Source organism: Molothrus ater, chromosome 2 (assembly GCF_012460135.2).
Source record: "Molothrus ater isolate BHLD 08-10-18 breed brown headed cowbird chromosome 2, BPBGC_Mater_1.1, whole genome shotgun sequence".
NCBI classification, from domain to species: Eukaryota; Metazoa; Chordata; class Aves; order Passeriformes; family Icteridae; genus Molothrus; species Molothrus ater.
This window is the reverse complement of record NC_050479.2, coordinates 90,540,769-90,560,107: the sequence shown is the minus strand read 5'-3', so window position 1 is coordinate 90,560,107 and position 19,339 is coordinate 90,540,769. Positions and strand designations below refer to the sequence as shown.

The window sequence follows — 19,339 nt, the reverse complement described above, 5'->3', positions numbered from 1 at the left end:
AACTCCAGGTCCAGGCCTCCCTCCATCCCTGCCCCCTCCCTGCAGCCTCCTAGGTCTCCAGCGCTTCCTGAGGTCCTGTGGCTAGGGGCTAAGGCCCAGAGGGACTGAGCCCACCGTCCTGTCACACAACCAGTGGCTTGCAGCTCGTCTGACAGCCCAGCTGCCTCACGCCCAGCCTGCAGAGCTGTGTTGGGCTTGCACAACCAGGTTTCGGTAGCGGGGGGACGACAGGCGTGGCTTCTGTGAGGAGCTGCCAGGAACTTCTCCTGTGTCTGGCAGAGCCACTGCCAGCTGGCTCCGAGGTGGATGCACCGCCAGTCAAGGCCAAGCCCATGAGAAACGGTGGCAATGCCTCTGTGATAACCTATTTAAGAAGGAAGAAAAAGTTATTGTGCAGATGTAATTCTGGCTGGAGAAGAGCAGAGTGAGAACATGTGAGAGGAACAACCTCACAGACACCAAGGTCAGTGGAGACGGAGGGGGGGAAGGTGCTCCAGGCACCAGAGATGAGACTCCCCTGCAGTTATGATGAGGACTATGGTGTGGCAGGTTATCCTCCTGCAGCCCATGGAGGTCCATGAGGATGCAGAGATCCACTCGTAACCCATGGAGGACCCCCATGCTGGAATAGCGGATGCCTGAAAGAAGGCTTTGACTCCATGGGAAGCCTGTGCTGGAGCAGGCTCCTGCCAGGGACCTGCAGCCCCCTGGAAAGAGGAGCCCACACTGGAGCAGGTTCCCTGGTGGGACTTGTGATCCTGTGGGGGACTCACGCTGGAGCAGGCTGCTCCTGAAGGAGTGCACCTCGTGGAAGCGTGGGTCATGTCGGAGAAGCTCTGTTGCCCATGATAAAGGTTCACTTTGGCGAAGTCCGTGGGAGGGACCTGCTGAGGAGCAGGGGAAGGATCCCTCTGTCTCCCTGAGCAGCGGCAGGAACAAGGCGTGACGAACTGACCGTAACGTCCATTCCCTCTCTCCCTGCGCCGCTGCGAGGCGGGAGGGGCGGGAGGGACAAGGTGTTTTTAAGATTTATTTTATTTCTCATTATCCTGCTCTTATTTTCTTCGTAGTAAATTCAGTTATTATCCCCAAGTTCAGCCTGCTCTGCGGGTGACGGCAATCAATTTGTGACTTCCCCCGGTCCCTGTCTCAACCTGTGAACCTTTCGTTTTATTCTCCCTCCCCTACCCACTTGCAGCGCCGGTGGCCGAGCCGAGCCGAGCCGAGCCGAGCCGAGCCGAGCCGAGCCGAGCCGAGCCGAGCCGAGCCGAGCCGAGCCGAGCCGAGCCCAGGCGCGTCCCACTCCACACGCTCCCGTTTCTCGCCTTCCCGCGCGGAAGGGGCGGGAACAGCCGGGGAGCGGCGGCGGTGATTGGACGGAGGGCGGGGAGGGGGCGGAGCCCGGAGCGCGCGCGGCTCTTCCCGCCGCCGCGTCGCCACGGCAACGGTGCGGCCCGCCGGACCGTCATGGCGGCGCCCGGCGCGGCGGTGAGTAAGGGGCCCGGGCGGCTCCGCGCCGTCCCCGCCGCCCGCCCGGCGCTGAGACCCCGTTTCCCTCCTTTTCCCCCACAGGAGCAGCACTGGCTAGGGGCCGCTCGGGACTTCGTTCGCCGGGCGCTGGCGGGGCCGGACGGGCAGGAGGCAGCGGCGCTGGAGGCGGTGCTGCGGTGCCTGCGGAGCGCGGGCGGCGGGGCGCTGCCGCTCGGCTACAGGTGACAGCGGGGCGGGGGCGGCGAGGGCGCTCCGGTGCCCACACGCGGCCCTCCGGTGAGCTCGGCACGGCTCGTTCCGGCGCCATGCCCGCCCCGGATGCCGCTGTGGGAGGGATGCTGCCGAACGCGGTAACCGCAGGCGTTCTTTCGGCCTCGGCGGGCCCCGCCGCTCTTGCGGTGTGATTGATTGAGCGCCATCTCCGCCTGTCTGCGGTAGGTAGGGCCTGTGACCGAAGCGGGCCGCTCTGCCGCACCGTACAGACTTTGCACAGTGTGAAAAACGCCAATCACTTGTTTTTAAAACTTTAATAGTAATAAAATGGTTATAAAAACAGTAATACAGTTAGAGTAATAAAAATTTGGACAAATTGAATTAGGACGATATGAGACAATAGAGACAAAGAGTTACGGACGTCCGGGTACCTTTTTCTGGGCAGCACAAGCCCGAAAAAGGACACCCGTCAACAGAGGATTAACCCTTAAAAACAATAGCCTGTTGCATATTCATACACCTCATACATGATGTATAAATTCCATTCAAGGACAGGGTTCTGCCTGGTCATGGTCATCTTCTTCCTCTGAATCCTAACAGTGCCTTTGAGGCGGGAAGAAGTTCATTTCTTCTGATAAGAGGGCAACAAATTCTTTTTCTCTGAAAGATTTAGGTGTTCTGCAGCTATCTTGCTGCAAGTCCTTTCTTTAAAAAAAAGTATCCTACATAGCATAGTTTCTATTTTAACATTCTTTATAACCTAAAACTATATTTAACACACTACTTAAGAGAATTAATACAGCATTACTTTCTAACACAACATATATAATATTCATTTTAATATTTGCAAAAAGCCAATCATAAAATACATGCATTTTTCACACATGGCAGCTTCCCAGCTGGATCCTGTGGGCCCATACGGGAGGATGCTCCTGGTCTCCCAACCTGTTGGCCAGCTGAGCTCAGTGTTCAAGTGTTCTTAAAAAAGGGGGATCTAGGACAACGTGGTCCATATTGTAGTTACTAAAAGGCTTTTGGGTGCTCACCGTCATGAAAAACATGCAGCTTGTTGAGAGATATCCATATTGGAAAGTTTGCTTGTCTGGATCTGTTTCTTGCTGCAACTTGTGGGAGAATTAAATTCTCTGGCACGATCAGTTTTGGGAGGAAAGGTCAATTGGAATTGATTAGGGATTTGTGACCTTTAATTAATAGTTAATAAATGCAGGTAGTTAATCTTTCACACCATCTAAACTTACCATATAAGCCATATTTTTTCCTGTGTATTTTATGGCATTTAAACCAGACTTTGGTTCATATTCAGGAGAATCTATAAAGAAGAGTTGAAGGTACTTGGTATTTATCTTCTGTGAGGCCAGTGGTCTGTTTTTGAGCACTGTGCTACATCCAAGCTAACCACCCAGCTCTGAAGCACGAGGAGAGAGTCTGTTTGCTTCTGTATGTGATAACCATGAGCCAGTGTCCTGCTGTAGTCCTGGTTTCTCCCGAAAAGCACTCAGAACATTTGACAAAAACACAAGCAGCACTGTGCTTTTGTGGATCATAGGTACCAGTATTATTCCTGGTGGTGCTCTGTCTCTGAAGATGGAGTGGTTTCAACTAATGAAATTTTCAACTAATCTCCTGTTCATTTTCCTGCAAAATGCACAGCATAAATACCTGCATAAAGTGATGTCTTCTTATTAATTTTTCTATATCTAATTACTATTTATTGCTGATTCAGACCCATCGCTCAACCAGACTAGTTTCTTGCTTTGAACTTATGATCCCCGACTAATCCAGTGAAAATCTTCAAATTCACACCCTTTGAATTTGATTATGTCCTGCTACTGAGCAAGTGGGTATTGTGACTAGAGCTCCAGTTTCACAATGTAAAATTGTCAGTGAAGCTCACTGGAAACCAGTACCAAAATCACAGGCTGGAGAACAGTTTGTGGTGGCTCTTTCAGTGTTGATATTAGGGGTACTTTGTAAACTGAGTTCTTCACACATCCTGCTACATTCTTGCTTTTTTATTTCTTTATTTTTTTCCAGTTTCATCTCTATCTCTGACCTGCAGCGTCAGCAGCACATACCGTGCTGCAGCCACCTGAGCTGGAGCACTAAGGAATTTAAGGAATGGTCTCATCAAGGACAAGGTGCTTTACCCATGCAGCACACTTTGCCAAGGACTTACCTGATCCTGGTTGGCTATTTAGCAGATGGAAGGCAAGAAAACAAAGAAAAGCTGGTAGATGGTTGCCTGTACGTGAAGGACAATACTGGGATAATTCCATGTGAGGTATGTCCTCTTTCTGAGGGGTTCTGTGTTTATTCCCACTTCTAGGCCAGTGTCACAAACCATCAGGGGCTTCAGGTATTCTGCCAGAGTCTAGTCTCTGTAACAGGCAGGAAAACAGCAAGCTCACATCCTGGGCAGAGGATAGAGCATGTGAAATGTGCCTTTGCTAGGAGAAGAAATGCTGAATGTACTGGCATGGAAAAGAGAGACAACCAGTATAGTTCTTTTCTATTCACCACAGTACAAGGTGGCCTGGGAGACTTGTATTTGTGGCAGGAAGGAATGATGAATCTAACTCCATGTTCTCAGAGGCTAATTTATTATTTTGTGATACTATATTGTATTAAAGAATACTAAACTAAACTATACTAAAGAATACAGAAAGGATACTTACAGAAGGCTAAAAAGATAATAATGAAAACTCGTGACTCTTTCCAGAGCCCTGACACAGCTTGACCCTGATTGGCCATTGAGTCACAACAATTCATAGAAAACCAATGAAACAACCACCTGTTGGTAAACAATGGCCAAACACGTTCCAAAGCAGCAAAACACAGGAGAAGCAAGTCAGATAATTATTGTTTTCCTTTTTCTCTGAGGTTTCTCAGCTTCCCAGGAGAAGAATCCTGGGCAAAGGGATTTTTCCAGAAAATATGACTGTGACAGGACACCTTTCCACTCTTTGCTGAATTCCAACTAGTGGAGCAGAAATAACTTTCTGGAGAGTTGTACTACATGTTCAGTGATGCATTGATGACATACTTTCAGGAAATAATAGCTTGCATGACAGTTGACTTAAAAACCTCCTGAAGGTAATTGCAAGTGGAGTTGAGGTAACAAATAACCCCTACAGTGGTGGTGATAAAGCAGTGAAGTTGTGCTTTCCAATGAGACAAAGTCTAGGAAAAAGTTGTATTGGTAAGAACTTCTAACTGAAAACACAGGGGCAAAAGAAAGCAGGCAAGAATTTTAGAAAAATAGTCTGAAAATAACTAAGCCTTGCCTTGAATTAATTATCACCTTTCTGTGAGGTTGTGGCTATAAACAGGAAGTGCTAGCTGTAGAGTTCAGCAAGTCTGTGGCAGATTTACATCTGGAAGGACAGAAGTTCTCTGTGCAAGGTAAGAGAGTGGGCAGAAAACCCTGCTCTCATTTAGTCATGAAGCCTGGCAGTAGGAGAAGAGTTTGTGATGCACATGCAAGAGTGTCTTGGTAATGAACACTCTAAGTAGTGCTGAGAAAACAAACTGAAACTCATCTCAAGCTTCAATCTCATTATCTTTTGGTTTAGCTCTTGCACTTTGAACTGGACTGGCTGGACTCACTGTTTGTCTTCCCAAGCTGGTCATATATCCCACAGAAAGACCAGAGTGCAGCAGGGTACTTGGAAATCCTGGTGGATCCAGTGCCAGTAAATTCCCCCAAGGAAGTACTTCACAGCATTCCTGTCACCTCCCCAGTGCCAGCTGAGCCACTGCTTACCTCCAGGTAAACACCTACCCTGCCCAGCTCCTCATGGCACTGTTGCTCTGGCTTGGCAGGTAACATGAAGAGCACTTGGCTTAGAAAGAGACAAATTCTATTTCTGCCACACATGGAGGCATAGCAGCAAGTGGTGGAAGTAAAAGTTATACAACAAAGCCACTTTTCTTTAAACATCTGTTTCCCAGGAGTTTCTTGGAAGTTTTTGTTCTGTAATTTTAAGTATTTCTAGATGTAATTTCAAATTATAGAAAGAATATTAGAACAGTGTTGATTCACCTGTCTTTGAGGCTAAAATTCACTCTTTTGATTAGCATAACTTTTTTTTTTTTGATCCTCCAGTGAACCAAAAGTATACTTGAAAGTAATCCTGTATTTTATTATGATGTTAATATGTGCCACTGGTCAAATTCTTATCAGATTACTGAGATAAAAGTGCCAGTGAATTGTCAACTGGTAGAAGTAACTGGGCTTTTATTTACAGTATGTGAAAATGAGCCAATGGAATTGCAAATCTTATGGAGTTGATAATTTCGAATTGTGCTAGATCATGTTTTATCTTCTTGAGTAGAGAATTCTTGGTGTAATTTAATTACAATAAAATGTCACTAATCGTGCTGCTTTCATTTCTTTATAGTTATCTTTTGTTTTTATTGGGTTTATCTGCTTCAAAGAAAGTAATTTTAAGTGTTTGATTTAGCTCAATGGACGTTTCTGAACAAGAAGACTTTTTCCATATTTCAGTATATGTTCTCAGACTTTTAACATAAAGCTCCTTTGTTATTGACTGATATCTGACCAATTTTCCATGTTACAACTAAAATGTTACAGTGAGGTGCTGGTACTGCTGTGTGTCTACTACTGGTCAGGGGTTTTTTAAAGTCATAAGGTTAGATAATTGTTTAGATGTTTTGGAATCAAGAATGGTTTTGTTCAGAGTAAGTGGGATGGTTATATTCAAGTCCAGTAGGAGCTGAGATGAAAATTACAAACATAAATTTTTTTGAAATTAATTTTTTTTAATCTTTTGAAACGTAGGTTGGAAACAGCAAACAGAATTGATTTAATAAATATCATCTCTCTCACCTCTCATCTGCTTTCAGTTTTGCTGCTCTTTCCCTCTGTGTCAAGTTTGTTAGAAAGACTCCATTGTTGCTCTCAGGCCTCTTGTTCACAGGCTTGCAGCTTCCACAGTGTTATGTTCCATGGACATACGAATCTGAGTTCTGTTTTCTGCACAAGAACTGCTTGTGACTTTTTTCTTCTCCTTTAGACCAACAATTAGTTGCTTGTTTGTGGTAATGCCTTTTATAACCTGGCTGTTGTCATGGAGTGTGTGAATTTGTTCTTCTGTCCTTCTGTCTTCAAATACTAAAATATCAAAAGGATTTAGTATAGGAAAGTTAAAGTACAAATTTTGTAGTCAAATATTGTTTTGAAAACCTCTCTGAGAGATTGACCGTATTGCTTCGCTGGATCTGTTATTCCCAGAATGTACATGCTGCAAATTTGTTTATTTTGCTTTTGGGATACTTTTAAGTGTTCTTTCATCCCTGATTTCAGTTGCCTCTTCAATTGCCCTTTAGGATTCTGCATAAGAAAAGATCAAAGCTTACTGTAGCAGGGGAATTGACCAGACTCGGGCCTCTCCTTTGTGTTCACCACAAGACATTCTTCTTTCTGTTTCTGAAGTGCTTTGCATCTGCTGTTTGTGTCCCTGTGCTGGTGCAAGTAAGTCCTTGGAATTTTGCTCACAAATTCACTATTTGGATCTGTGTATGTGCTAGCTGACTAATTCTTTGAAGCTTGCCATTGATTTCCCAGTTTGATTTATTCTTTCTTTTACAAGTGATATCTTTTTAATTGCACCCAGTGTACAATAGTTTTGGTATGTAAGAAGTCTAGTTCTGTACCCTGCCAAAGTACAGTCCTTCTCCCTCATGCAGTTGCAGTGTCCGTAAATGTCTTGCAGATACAGTCCTTTTGCTAAGAGTGTGAGGCAATCCTCTGGGTGGAAAAGAGGTTTTTGAGTGAGATTATTTAGGTCAGGAGGAATTTTTTTCACTGGAGTTGATGCTGATGTTGCTTTTGTTTCTCTGCCCTAGAAACCCAGCCAGTTGCTGTGGCATCGTGCCTTTCAGCTGGGTCACAGGTACACAATCACAGGCCTAAGTATGTCCAGCCTGAAGAAATCTGGACAAACAATATTCATCACCAGTGCTTCTTCCTGCCTTCTGCCCTACTGTGCAGAGCAGGTGAGGGAGCAGCCACTGGACAGTGCTTCACAAGGAGAATCCACTCAGTCTCCTTCCCTTGAGACTGCTGAGCAGCTCAGTTGCTCCTTGCAGCTGGAGGCTGAAGAGGAGAGGCCAAGACCAACCAAAGAGTCCAAGATCATCTCCTATGTGGTAAGGGTTCATAGGCTTAGCCTTCACCCACTTGTGCACTGGGCTTTCAGCTCCTGGCCTGCAAGGACCATTATTTTCATAATGAGTTTAGTTTCTTACTGCTCAGGCCTGTGAGTCTCTTATATTTTGTGACTCTCTACAGTCCTTTTGCTTTCTGTTCACTTTCTGTTTAGGGATTTGTCACCAAAGTACTCAATGTCCAAGCTGGTCTCTTTTTACTGGATAACCAAGTCTGCTTGTGCCTTGCTTACCAGCCCCTGCTGAACTCTGCACGGGGCCTCCGACCGGGAGCCTGTGTGGAGGTAAGCTGAGATTTGCAAGGAAAAGACTCAGGCCCTGGGGATGGCTTGTGAGTGTGTGGGTCAAAGAAGGCTGCGGGAACATGGGAATTATTTCAGCAAGTATCTGGAGCAAAACTGGAGATCTTGCTGCCTGGACTCAGTCATGAGAGTTGATATAATTATTATCTGATTCCTCCCTAAACCGTGCTCAGTGCCTCAGGCCTGATTATAGACAATTCAGTAGAGTGAGAAAGGATTTAAGGTAGGGTTACAGTTTTGGGGAGTGGTGGCAGACTGGCTATCTCTTCTCTTACACTCTGTGTCTGTGTATGCCAGCTCATCGACGTCCACCTCCTGCAGAAGCCTCTGGCCTCCTTCCCCTTCACTGTACTCGGTGCTTGCCTGAACAGCATGGTTGTGCTGAAGAGTTTCTCAAGGCTCAGCACCCGCTACAAGCCCCTGGCCTCTTCAGGAAATCTCTGCTTACAGCTGCTCTTCCGCTTCAATCTGGGAATGCCGCTGTACCTGTGGCTGGTGAGCCTCCTGGAGACATTTGAGCAGAGGTGAGGACAATTCTTCTGAAGTCAGGCTATGCCTCAATGTGCTTGTAGGTTATCTGGGTGTCTTCTAGACCAAAGGATCACAAAATTACTGTGCTTGGATATATAAGCAGCAATTGCTTCTGGTTTCTTGGCCTAACTAAGCCATTTATACAGACTTCACATCCTGTCCAGTTCCTTGTTACCTTGCAGTTGCTCCTATGAGAAAAGCCGGTGCATTTTTCAAGTGCAGGTGAGGTAAAGGTCTTGGGAAGCTGCAGTGCTTCTGAGCATTTTACTCACATAATTCTGCCTGGAATGCTTTGTCCTGAAATACAGAAGCACCATAGGGTGTTTGCTTGCCTATGTGGTTTGTTTGGCAGATCAAGGTGGGCACTGAGGCTGAAGCTGGAAATTGGTGCTACAACTAGATCATAACTGATATAAAGGCTCTTGTGTTCTGACTGCACAGAAGCAGCAGCAGCTGTTCAGCATATCACTTTGAGATATTCTGAGTGTTCCCAGGAGTGTTATAATTTGATTTAGAGTCTCTGTCTTGGCAGATTTTCCCACTCATGCTTACCTCCAAGTCTTCCAGATGGCTTCCTGCTCTCCCTGACACTGCAGGACAGCTATGGGCCGGTTTCTGGGTCTACTTCTGGCTTCTGTTAGTGAAAATATTTGTGTTTGTTCTGAAGCGCTTATGGTTGATCACTGTGACTACTGCCTTGGACTTTAAATTATATACATTTTACTGTCAGTCACGTAGCAGTTTATAGAATGCTCAGTGTTCCTGTGCTTTACTGGCACTGTGGAATTTTGGTATGCTGCCAATAAAACAGCTTCAGTTTTGCCTTGGGAATTATGCTAACTATAAGTTTCAGTTTTTATTATATTTTCTACTTTCTTTAAATGTGATTGCTCAGTCCTGGTACTGCTTAAAAATTGTTCCAGTGAGTGCTATTTCTTTTCATTTGAGTTCACTTTCTGTCATATTTTGGCTGGCAGTGTGATCACTTCCAGCCGTTCAAAAGCAGTAAGCTAAACTTATGAAATTAATTTTTCATGAGGGAAATGGAATAAGAATAGTCTGTGGTTGTTTCTGACTTGTGGTTTTTGCATTCTGTGAAAGAAAGCCAAGTGTACCTAGCATGAGTAATCATATCATGCCCAGCCAAAAGGCATGGAGATTTATTTGTGTGGCTTAGAGGGAGATTATCTTTATGTCATTTGTTTCTCTGGCCATTTGAGTTTTGAGATTTTGCCAGTCTCTTAATTCTGTGGATCTTCCTGTTTCTTGTCTGCCCAACATAATTTGCATTTGCCTTAAATGCTCTATTTTTTAATCATTTCATGGTTTTTGTGATCTCTTTAGTTCTTGTCCTATACAGTATATTCACTAAAAACAAGCAGAAGGAGTCCCTGACTTAGATGCAAGACTCACTAAAATGCAAGGACTGCCTGTGCTTTTAATGGTCATAACTTTTTTTCAGGTTTTCTTGTTTCTTTGGGCGCCGTCGATTGCTTAGCTCTATGCACCAAAACCCAGGAGCTGCTGAAAAGTTCCTTGTCCCCCTTCTGCAAGCTATGGTGCCAGACAGAGAAGAAGCAAGAGATATTTATAATGAAATTCTATCAGAAATACACCAGTGTCCCCTGCGGAAAGTGAGTAAATGTTCTTTGAGCTGTTTCCTGCTTGTCTGATGGGAAGAAACTCAGGTGATTTGTTTTTTTCTCTCTTTTGTTCACAGTATTTGACTCTGAACCCTCCCTGCCAGGCCCCATCTCTGTCTTCAGTTTGCCGAGTGGCAGAACAGAAGAGCTGGGAAGGCTTCAGTCCATCCCAGTTGCTTTCCCCCTTGGAGGCACAGCATATGGGCACCCAGGAGCTGAATCGCAGACTGGCCTGGTCCTACTGCACACTCTCAGCAGAGAGTTTCCAGCCCCAACTCGTATGTGCCTCCTTCTCTTTCCTGTCTGTGCCTTGAGAGCTCCTGCTTCTCACCATGCCTTCCAGCACCCTGTCCAGCGCATGCCTCTTCCTCCTGTTAGGAAATGACTCTGCTTTTCTCACTGTGGCATGTGGAAAACAGACTGAATTTGAGCTGCTGCTGCACACACTTTGATTTCTGGCTTTCAAGGATAGGAATTGTTTGATGCTCTTTGCAGCTTCCTTTCTGTTGTAGATACTCCTGGGTGTGCTGAGGGTCTCCTCCAGGAGCAGTTCCCTCCAGCTGCAGGACAAGAGCGGCGCACTTCGCTGTGTGATCTCCCGTAAGGATGGCAGCCCCTTTGCCCAGACTGCTCTCATAGGTATGTCCCACTAAACTGTATTTGAGTGCTGAGCTTTTGCTCTTCTGCCTTCCAGCTCCAAAACAAGGAAGAAGAGACATTGTGTGGAGATGCTGAACTGTCACTGCCTGACCTCGTGACTTTAAAATGAGGATATTGACCTTACTGGTTTTATGTTCTCTTTTTATTTAGCTCAGCTCTTTTCTCTGATGTGTTTGCAGGATCACTCGTGCGGGTGGAAAACTACCAGCTTGTAGTGGAGAGATTCCTTAAGACTGATTTTCCCTCCTGGGAACACCTGGAAAATCTGGAGCATGTGAGAGAGAAAAAAACTAGGTGAGTCCCTTTATTCAGTGTGCAAGTAAAATCATCACTTTGCAGCTCCTTGAGTATTTTGGACTATGGTAAGCCTTCTTACCAACATAGCATTTCAGTGCCAAAGCACCCATTCTTTGCTATTTGCATAAAATGAGCTCTTTCTCAGCATCAAAGCCACCATCTTCCTTTTGTTCAGAGTACCTGCAACCTGGGAGCGGCCCTCCACTTCACTCTTTCCCTCTGCTCCTGCTGAGTACCTGTGGGGCACTCACCAGATATGTTTTTTCCAGATAAGTGTTTGTTTAGAACAGCCACATGTCAGGAGTGGGGAGTTTCACTGTGACCATTTGTCATTTCAGTGTCTATGTGCAGTTCTACTTGGAGGATGTTCAGGTTCTCCATGCTGCTGAAGGACAAATCCAGAAAGGCCTTAGGAGTGGAAACAGCTCCTCTTTGAGGAATAAGAAAGATGGCAGCACAGCATCTGAGCTGGAACCCCCAGAGGCAAAAATGCTGAAATTGGAGGATCCTGAGGCAGATACTGGCAGAGATGAGAACTGTCAGGGGGGCCCGAGCAGCCCCAGAACAACGAGCTGTGTATCTCAGCTGTTTTTGGTCACCCAGAAAGAGGGTCTCATGTCACGCAATTACCAGATGCCCGCAGAAGGACATAAAGAAGCACATGAGCTGCAGCACTGTTTCCAGGCCACAGTGCTGTGGCTGGGCAGACCACAGCTCTGGAGCCACCCCAGAGAAACTGGGAACCCATCAGAGCTGGAGGACACTGGCTGTAATGGAAAAGAGGGTGTGACGCAGCAAGAGGTGAGGCAGCTTTGGGGTGTGGTTTGATAAGTCTGGGAGCTGGTTCCTCTCAAGGGAGCCTGTGGGGTAATTTAGTATCAGTGGGAAAGTGATTGTTGTGTTGGGTGCCTTTGTGTGTTTGTGCCAGCAAATTCCTTCTTGCACCGCAAGCAAGTTCCATCTTCTCTCTGTCACCTTCCTGTAAACGCATCTGCCTTCTCTTGTCAGTCAAGACATCCTCTGGGCTGGGCTTGCTCTCTTTTGACTGTATTTTTCATTCCATACCTAACAGTTCTCATCACCTTCTCCCTCTCTCGTCCCTTCCCCCAGCAGGCACTACTGCTGTTTATGGGGAGGTCTCTGCGATGGTTTCCATTCCTGCACGTGGACGGACTGTATTGCTTCACTGTGCCCTGCTGCTCGGTAAGAGACAAGTTGTTGTGCTGGTCTCTCTTGGAGACTTTTGCTGAGCTGCATGTGGGAGTTGAGGAGTCAGAGGGTGACTAAGCTGTTTTCAAGGTTTGGAATTTCCTTCTGTTGTTCCAAGAAACTGCTTTCATTCTGTGTTTGATTAAAATTCTCAGAGCTCTGAGTTCAGTGGATTTTTTTTTCTTTTGTGAACCATTGTTCTTCACTTTTTCCCTATTGAACTTTAATCTCCTTTTTCTGATAGACTTCTGCCTTACCTTATCACTCTTATCTCAGGACCTGGAAGTGTTTTACAAGCCCTGTTCTCCACCTGTGCCATCCACATTCCTGAGCAGGCCATCGTGCCCCCCATGCCTGCTTGTCCAAGATAGCTGGCACTTAGAGCATGAGACCTGGATCTCCTGTCTGCCTGAGCACCAGGTATGCAGTGCCTTATTGCACAGGGCTTTTACAGGCTACTTGTAGATCTCTCCAGAAGTAGCTAGAAATTATCAATATACAGTATCTTGTTGGTGAGATTGTTCTGCTCTGAGTTCCATCAGAGCCTGCTGCTGGGCTTCACATTTTCCTGCTTCAGAATTCATCTGGAGAGGAAGCATGAGTTGCTTGATCTAGCTCTGAGCACACAGAGCTCGTCTTTTCTGCTCTGGCTGGGGATGCCTGTAAACTGCAACCTGTCTGAGGCTGTGTCTCCCTCACTTGTAGCTGACAGCCCTGTCAGTGCTGAGAGGCATGGACCAGAGAACTGCCTCCATCCCAGAAGTGCTTAGCAGCAGGTATGTTGGTCTGCCCCAAATTACAAGTGACTATGTCTTAGGGAATGGCTCTGTGGTAATTTTTATTGGGAAGTGCTATATTAAACTGCAATGAAATATCCACCCTAGGAATATGGTTTGGAAAATCTGTGTGCAAGTAGTTCAGACTTCTCCCATCCTGGTTATTTAAGGTAAAGGGATTGTAGGTGATGAAACTGCAAAATGGTGTCCAGAAAATGGTTTGGCTACTGCTGGTGTGGACTAAGTCCCAAAGGTGTCTGCCAAATTCCTGTCAGAAGTGGAAACAAGCACAGCAGGGAAAATCAGACTGACTGTATATTTTTGGAGGTTTTTTTTGTTTTAGATTTTTTTTTAGCGTACATTGCTCAAACACATAATAAACTTATAACTTTTCCGCTCAAAGCATATTTAATCTGGGGTGATATGTATGCACACTGGATTTTTCACCAGTGCTTTATGAAAAACTGTGGGTTTTCTGCTTGGCTTCTTCATCTAATTCAGAAAAACAATTCGGAGTTTAGCAGAGAGGAAGGCTGTAGTGCCTTACTCTTCATCTTCACTGCTGAACCTGAAGCAGCAGAAAGCAAGGTAAAGGGGCCTCTTGTCCCTGGGAGGGGTAGGCTGCAGCAAGCTGCCCTCGATCCAGAAGCTCAGGTGCTCAAGGACAGGTTTCCCAGAAACTGGGCTTAACCAACACTGCTCCACTTTGTTGCAATCTTGAAGTCAGGCCTTCTTCCACTCCCTTTGTCTTCAGGCGGGACAAAAATCCTGGTCTGCTCTCAGTTTCACAGGTTCCCTTGTTTCTTTCTGTGGTGAGATCATGGAGAGGACCTTGTGTGCCTCTCCCAAGAATGAGAAGCCACCTGGCCATCCAAAGCAGACAGGTAAGATTGTGGCAGCCTGTTGGAAAGCAACAGATTGGTTCTTCTTTCTGTTCAGTGTGCTGCTGTGCCTGGGAATAGTGGAAGTATGCCAGGATGTTGCATCCTGTTGCATGTCAAAGGGCTTGGAAACTGCGCACTGTGGATGTGGAGATGGGAATGGGAATGCAGTATCCAGAAAACCTGGGAGGTGGAACAGTGACAGCCTTCATGGAGGATGGGAGGAAGAACCCCTCTAGCAGGCCCAGCTCAGTGACAGGCCATGCTGCCTGTGTGAGTGAGCTCATGGTCTGTGTGGTTCTGTGCCTCCTCAGGGACTCTGCTGTCCAGGGATCACAGTGTGAAGCTCAGTGTCTCAGCTGCTCCAGGCTCCCCTCTTGGGATGGACGTTTACATTACTGCCACCTACCTGCAGCACCTCAGGGGCTTGCTACCTGGAGCCAAGATCCTCTTCCAGAACTTGGAACGCAAGATCTCAAGGTGCTCCTGTCTTTAGAGCCCTGACCTCTCTTACTGTCTTTGAAACCATCTCTTAATCTGACCTCCCACATGGATTTACCTCATCTCTTGTTCAATCCTTCATCTCTCCTAATCCCTTACCATAAATTATTTTCCTACTGTGTTACAAATGAAGATCAGCCCAGCCATCCAAGAAAACCTGAGTGTTTGGTTTCTGTGAGCTCTTTCTGACATCTGCTCTTTCATATTGCAGATTCCATAATGTTTATTGCACCTACATTGCCTCCAGCTGTGTGAGCATCCTATCTCTGCCAGCTTCTCACCTGCCTTTTCCTTCTAGGTAAGTGTTGGGTCTGTTCTCATGGTAGAGTGTCCAAAGAAAGGCTTCTATGTTCCAAGCTTCTCAAATTGCTATTTCTTCTAGTCCTGCAGGAGAAGCCTCATCCCCCTCACTAGTGTTTCTATCCAGCTTGAGACCTCAGCTGCAAAATGTGGCCCAGGCCCGGATTTTATGCCACTTGTCCTGTGTACTGACTGTGTCCCTGCAATGGATTTGCTCACTTTGCAGCTGCATCTTCAAAGAGGTAGTCAAGCTTCCACAAACATAATTTGTGAGAGGTCTTGCAGATTTTTTACTCTCACACATCCTTTGCTACCACGTAGGAGAAATGAGAGTTCCTGTCTTGATTGCAAACCCTTTTTCCAGTGTCTGAGAAGGACTTGCATATTAGAAAGGACCTAAGTGATTAGAAGTATATATCTGATGTTATATCTGATGTCAGGCAGGCTGGCAGCTAGGACTGGGAGTGAAGTGAGGGCACTGAAGAGGACAATCCTACTCTGTTAATGCTCTGCTCTTCCCATGTTCACTGCTATTTGGGATCAGCACCTTGCAGCAAGGTGATTTTTCTCCCCATATAAACTTTTCCCAGAACTCACTGGAAATGCAGTGAAATTCTTTAGACTTTTTCCTACTTAATTAGAGAAGGATTTAAATAAGCAGTGGCCCTTCCCCTTCTCACTTACACCCATACATAGCTGTAGCTTTGTTCTTCCTTCAGGGGAGGTGCACCCGACACAATCCTCCATGTCCATCACAAACAGGAGTGAGGCAAGCCAGTGCACGGTAACTGCTGTAGGGATTGGCTGTGGGGAGAGGGGGGAGGAGGGAACAAATTACACCACAAACAGGAGGGGGAAAATCATATCAGGGATGGGATGTGGACACAACAGCAAAGATGGAGTTATCACATCTTCTGAGATGTGAACAAACTCTCTACTGAGATGTGTTTTCTGGAGTGTGGCCCTTGTGAGGGAGCAGGTATTGTCCTGCCCTCCTGATCCCAGCCTGCCTGCTGTCTGCACAGGGTGCTGGTGGAGGATGGAACAGGTGAAGCTGTGGTGCTGTGCAGGAATGAACATGTGGCAGCAGTGCTGGGCCTGAGCCTTCTCGAGTGGGAAGCTGTGCAGAACTGTGTGCAGAGCAGGGGCAGCGTGTGCATTCAGCACAGGGAAGCTCCTGGAACAGGGGTGAGTGGGCTATTCCAGCAGCAATTGCAGCCTGCTGGGCTCAAGTCTCGGCTGGACAGGATTTCCCTTTGCTCTGGGTGTTGCAGAGCCTCCCTGCCTCCCACTGAACACTCCCTGGCAACACACTCTTTCCTTCCTCAGTGTCTAGAGGAACCTGAAGATCTTGTTGCTCGTTACCTAAGGAGTCTGTGCAGAAGTCCTCTCATATGTCGCCCTATCCTGTTGGATTTCAGCCTAGACAGGAAGCCCTCCAAGATCCTCCGGCCTGGTAAGCAAGTACTGCTGGCTTTTCTAATATTTAGGGTGGGAAGGAAGGGAGGAGGCATCTCACCAGGCTGGGGAAGGAGAGGTACCTTCGCTGCCCATCATAGCAAGATCTTTGAAGGATTTTCCTGGAATTTTGTAATCTGTAGTGTAGAACTAAGTTGTGTCTTAGTAGATCCATGGCTATAAAATAGAGAAATAATATTATGGAAATTCCTAAAACAATATAGGATAATTTTTTCTACTTCACACATAAAACTGTTCTTGAGAAAGATTCCCAGTCCTTGTCTGGGACAGGAATCTGATCAGCCAGAGTTACTGTGCAGGCTTCTCAAATCAAGTGGGTTTTGACTGTAGATAGGATGGCATGTAGGGTCAATAGCAGGCCTGGAAATCCTCACCTGGAAATCAGCACTGAAGTGTTTTGAATTCATGAGTGCCGAGGTCTGAGCTCATGCTGCCACAACTGTGCAGTTGCTGTGTGAAGGGGGCATTCTTCACACCAATTCCTCACACTGTTTGCACACATACCTAGAGCTTAAGTTTGAGTGCAGGTGCTGCAGGGGTTGATTTGCTGAGCTCACCAGAGGATGCTCTGCAGTGGAGACTTTCTGGCTGTCATGTACACTGTAAAGGCAGGTTGCTGATACTGATAGAGGATACAAAGCTCAGAGCATCAGCTCTGTAAGCACACAGTTCACAGCATTCATTTCACAGTGTAGAATGTCTGTTTCCTGGAGGTTGGAGGGATGCTGGCAAAATGCATTCCTCTGCCTACATCCTGGAGTCATTCACCGTGCTGTCCTTTGAGGTTTGGCAGATGCCAAGCAGCTGCTACAAGGCCTTCCCTCCCCCAGCAGCTTGTGCAGCTGTGGGCTAGAGCAGAGCCAGAGCCCTGTCCTGAGTTGTTCCCGTTGTATCCTTCCCCTGCAGCTCCCCTGCAGCTGCGGAATTTTCGCTGTGGTGATGTGGAGTTTGTGTCACGAGTGGGGCCTCGTCCGAGCCTGCTGTGCCTGAAGGTGGAGGAAGTGGCACAAGATGCCTTAGGCTACCTGAACAGCCAGAGGATGAGCAGGACATCCAATTCCTGCTGAGTGGAAGCCACAGCTTAATATCTCTCCCAGTGGGAGAGGAATTATGGAGATACCTACTGCAATCAGGAGCTTTTTAATTCTCCTTTCAGTGGGAGCACAAGCCTGAAGGGTGAGCAAAGGGTGAAGGGTGCAGTCAAGCAGCTGCTGTGACTTGTGGAATTCCTGAATGGTCACTCTGGGCCATTGTCAACCAGTCACTCTGGGCTACATTTTGGAAGAGAGATGTTCAGTGCTTCCGATGTGACAGCTCTTGCCTTGGGCCCAGGGCACGCAGTGTGTGCATTTGATGTTGTAGTATCTACTAAATAAAGCTATGAAAATATTACTTAAAGAATACAGTATCTGTTTTAGTCTCTATTTTAGTATTCAGTTTTCCTTGCTGTATGGTGACCATTAACAAAACTATACAGTTCCCACAGGGTATGGTCTTCTTAACCTAATTGAAATAATTAAAATTACACTTTTAAAGCATCTCCTTCAAGAAAAGAAGGGAAGTGAGTCAGCTGCTGTTTGGAGACTAAATCACAGTGCTAAATGACAAGATTATTTGGGCATTGTTTTGCAGTTTATCAGCAGCAGCCTGAACATGAGGTGGTGCTGGTAAGAAGAGGCAGGCACTGAGCTGTGATACAGGCAGTGGTTTTACTGAGCAGGAGTGAAATGTCTTCCCTCTCAAGGCCTGCTGTCCACTTCTGAGACCAAAGTGTGAGTGGCACAAGACTTGATAGATGCCACCATTCAGTAACGTTGTGAGACTCCATCCTAAAAGGTTGCCAGAATAGCTTAAAGCTGAAGTCTTTGCAAATGTTGCTGTGACAGCCTTACTTTCTGTGGGTACTTTCTGCAGAACAGAAAAGATTTTACTAAAGCTTCTCTCCACCCTCCAGAAAGAAAGCAAAACAAAACCAAAAAAACCCCAAAATAAACTACCTTAGTCTGAGGAACATGTTGACTGTAAGTGATAAGACAAAGATTAAAATCTGGTTAAAAAGTGCAACTGAAAGTAGTCTAGTAATATGAATAACACAGTAGCAGACAGAAATAGATAAGAAGTACCTGATAACACTTATTTAAGAAACAAAAAAGAAAAATTCAGCTCTATTGTTATACTGGGTCTAATAACTTTAATAACTTGAAGCTTCCAGTAGCTATCTTACTAGTCTCCTTTTCCTCCTCATTCTGTATGTTAGTTTTCTGTCTGCTGTCTGCTTATCTGTTCCTCTTTCATTTCACATTACAACTGCAATCATCACTCCTCATACAGGACTTTAGATGTGGTTTGTCTTTGCCAGGATATTCCAAACCTGCTGGCAGTTTTCTAACCCATCGCTGTTCTGCCATTCACATCTTTTTCAGCAGGGGAGTTTGATTTTAGCACTCCAAGAAGATGAAGGAGGTTAAGTGCCTCTCTTATTTACAGTTTTATTGGTACAGTCAGAGAATCACAAGACAAGAGATGGGTGAATCAAATCTATTTGGGGGGAGTTAAGATTTGCTTGCTTTTAGTACTCTGAAGGAGCCATTCTCAGCTCTATTGCGGGAAACCCTTTTCCTGTTTGTGTCTGAACTTCTGCCCATGATCAGAGAGTTCTGGTCACTGTTAGATCAGACAAGGGAACATATCTTGTCCTACAATCAGAACTTTTCCTTTATGCAATTCTCCTTATCACATTCCTTGCTCTCTTTGTGAAGCCAAACAAAGTATCCTGTTGTTGGTGTGGATAAGAAATGATAACACAGGAAAAATCAGCTAATTTCATGTTTGTACTACAGTGTACT

At 46.0% G+C, this 19,339-nt stretch overlaps 1 protein-coding gene across 6 annotated transcripts; it reads left to right on the top strand.

The window, feature by feature from the left end:
- The first annotated feature begins 1,438 nt into the window (after positions 1–1,438).
- Positions 1,439–17,896, top strand: CTC1 (CST telomere replication complex component 1). 6 transcript variants are annotated; one of them, XM_036386961.1, is made up of 24 exons: positions 1,439–1,488; positions 1,573–1,712; positions 3,760–4,006; positions 5,298–5,494; positions 7,075–7,219; positions 7,594–7,896; positions 8,070–8,198; positions 8,514–8,740; positions 10,210–10,381; positions 10,468–10,668; positions 10,903–11,029; positions 11,230–11,344; positions 11,686–12,148; positions 12,461–12,550; positions 12,833–12,976; positions 13,262–13,332; positions 14,116–14,216; positions 14,528–14,693; positions 14,926–15,012; positions 15,097–15,256; positions 15,734–15,798; positions 16,040–16,202; positions 16,344–16,470; positions 17,400–17,896. In XM_036386961.1, the coding sequence occupies exons 1-24, from the start codon at positions 1,468–1,470 to the stop codon at positions 17,558–17,560; spliced, it is 3,822 nt and encodes a 1,273-aa protein (XP_036242854.1). In that variant the 5' UTR covers positions 1,439–1,467; the 3' UTR covers positions 17,561–17,896. The 6 variants fall into 6 exon arrangements, with proteins under 6 accessions (XP_036242854.1, XP_036242847.1, XP_054369986.1 ...); XM_036386954.1 differs by having other exon boundaries at positions 12,458–12,550; XM_054514011.1 differs by lacking the exon at positions 7,594–7,896 and having other exon boundaries at positions 12,458–12,550.
- The last annotated feature ends 1,443 nt before the right edge of the window (positions 17,897–19,339 follow it).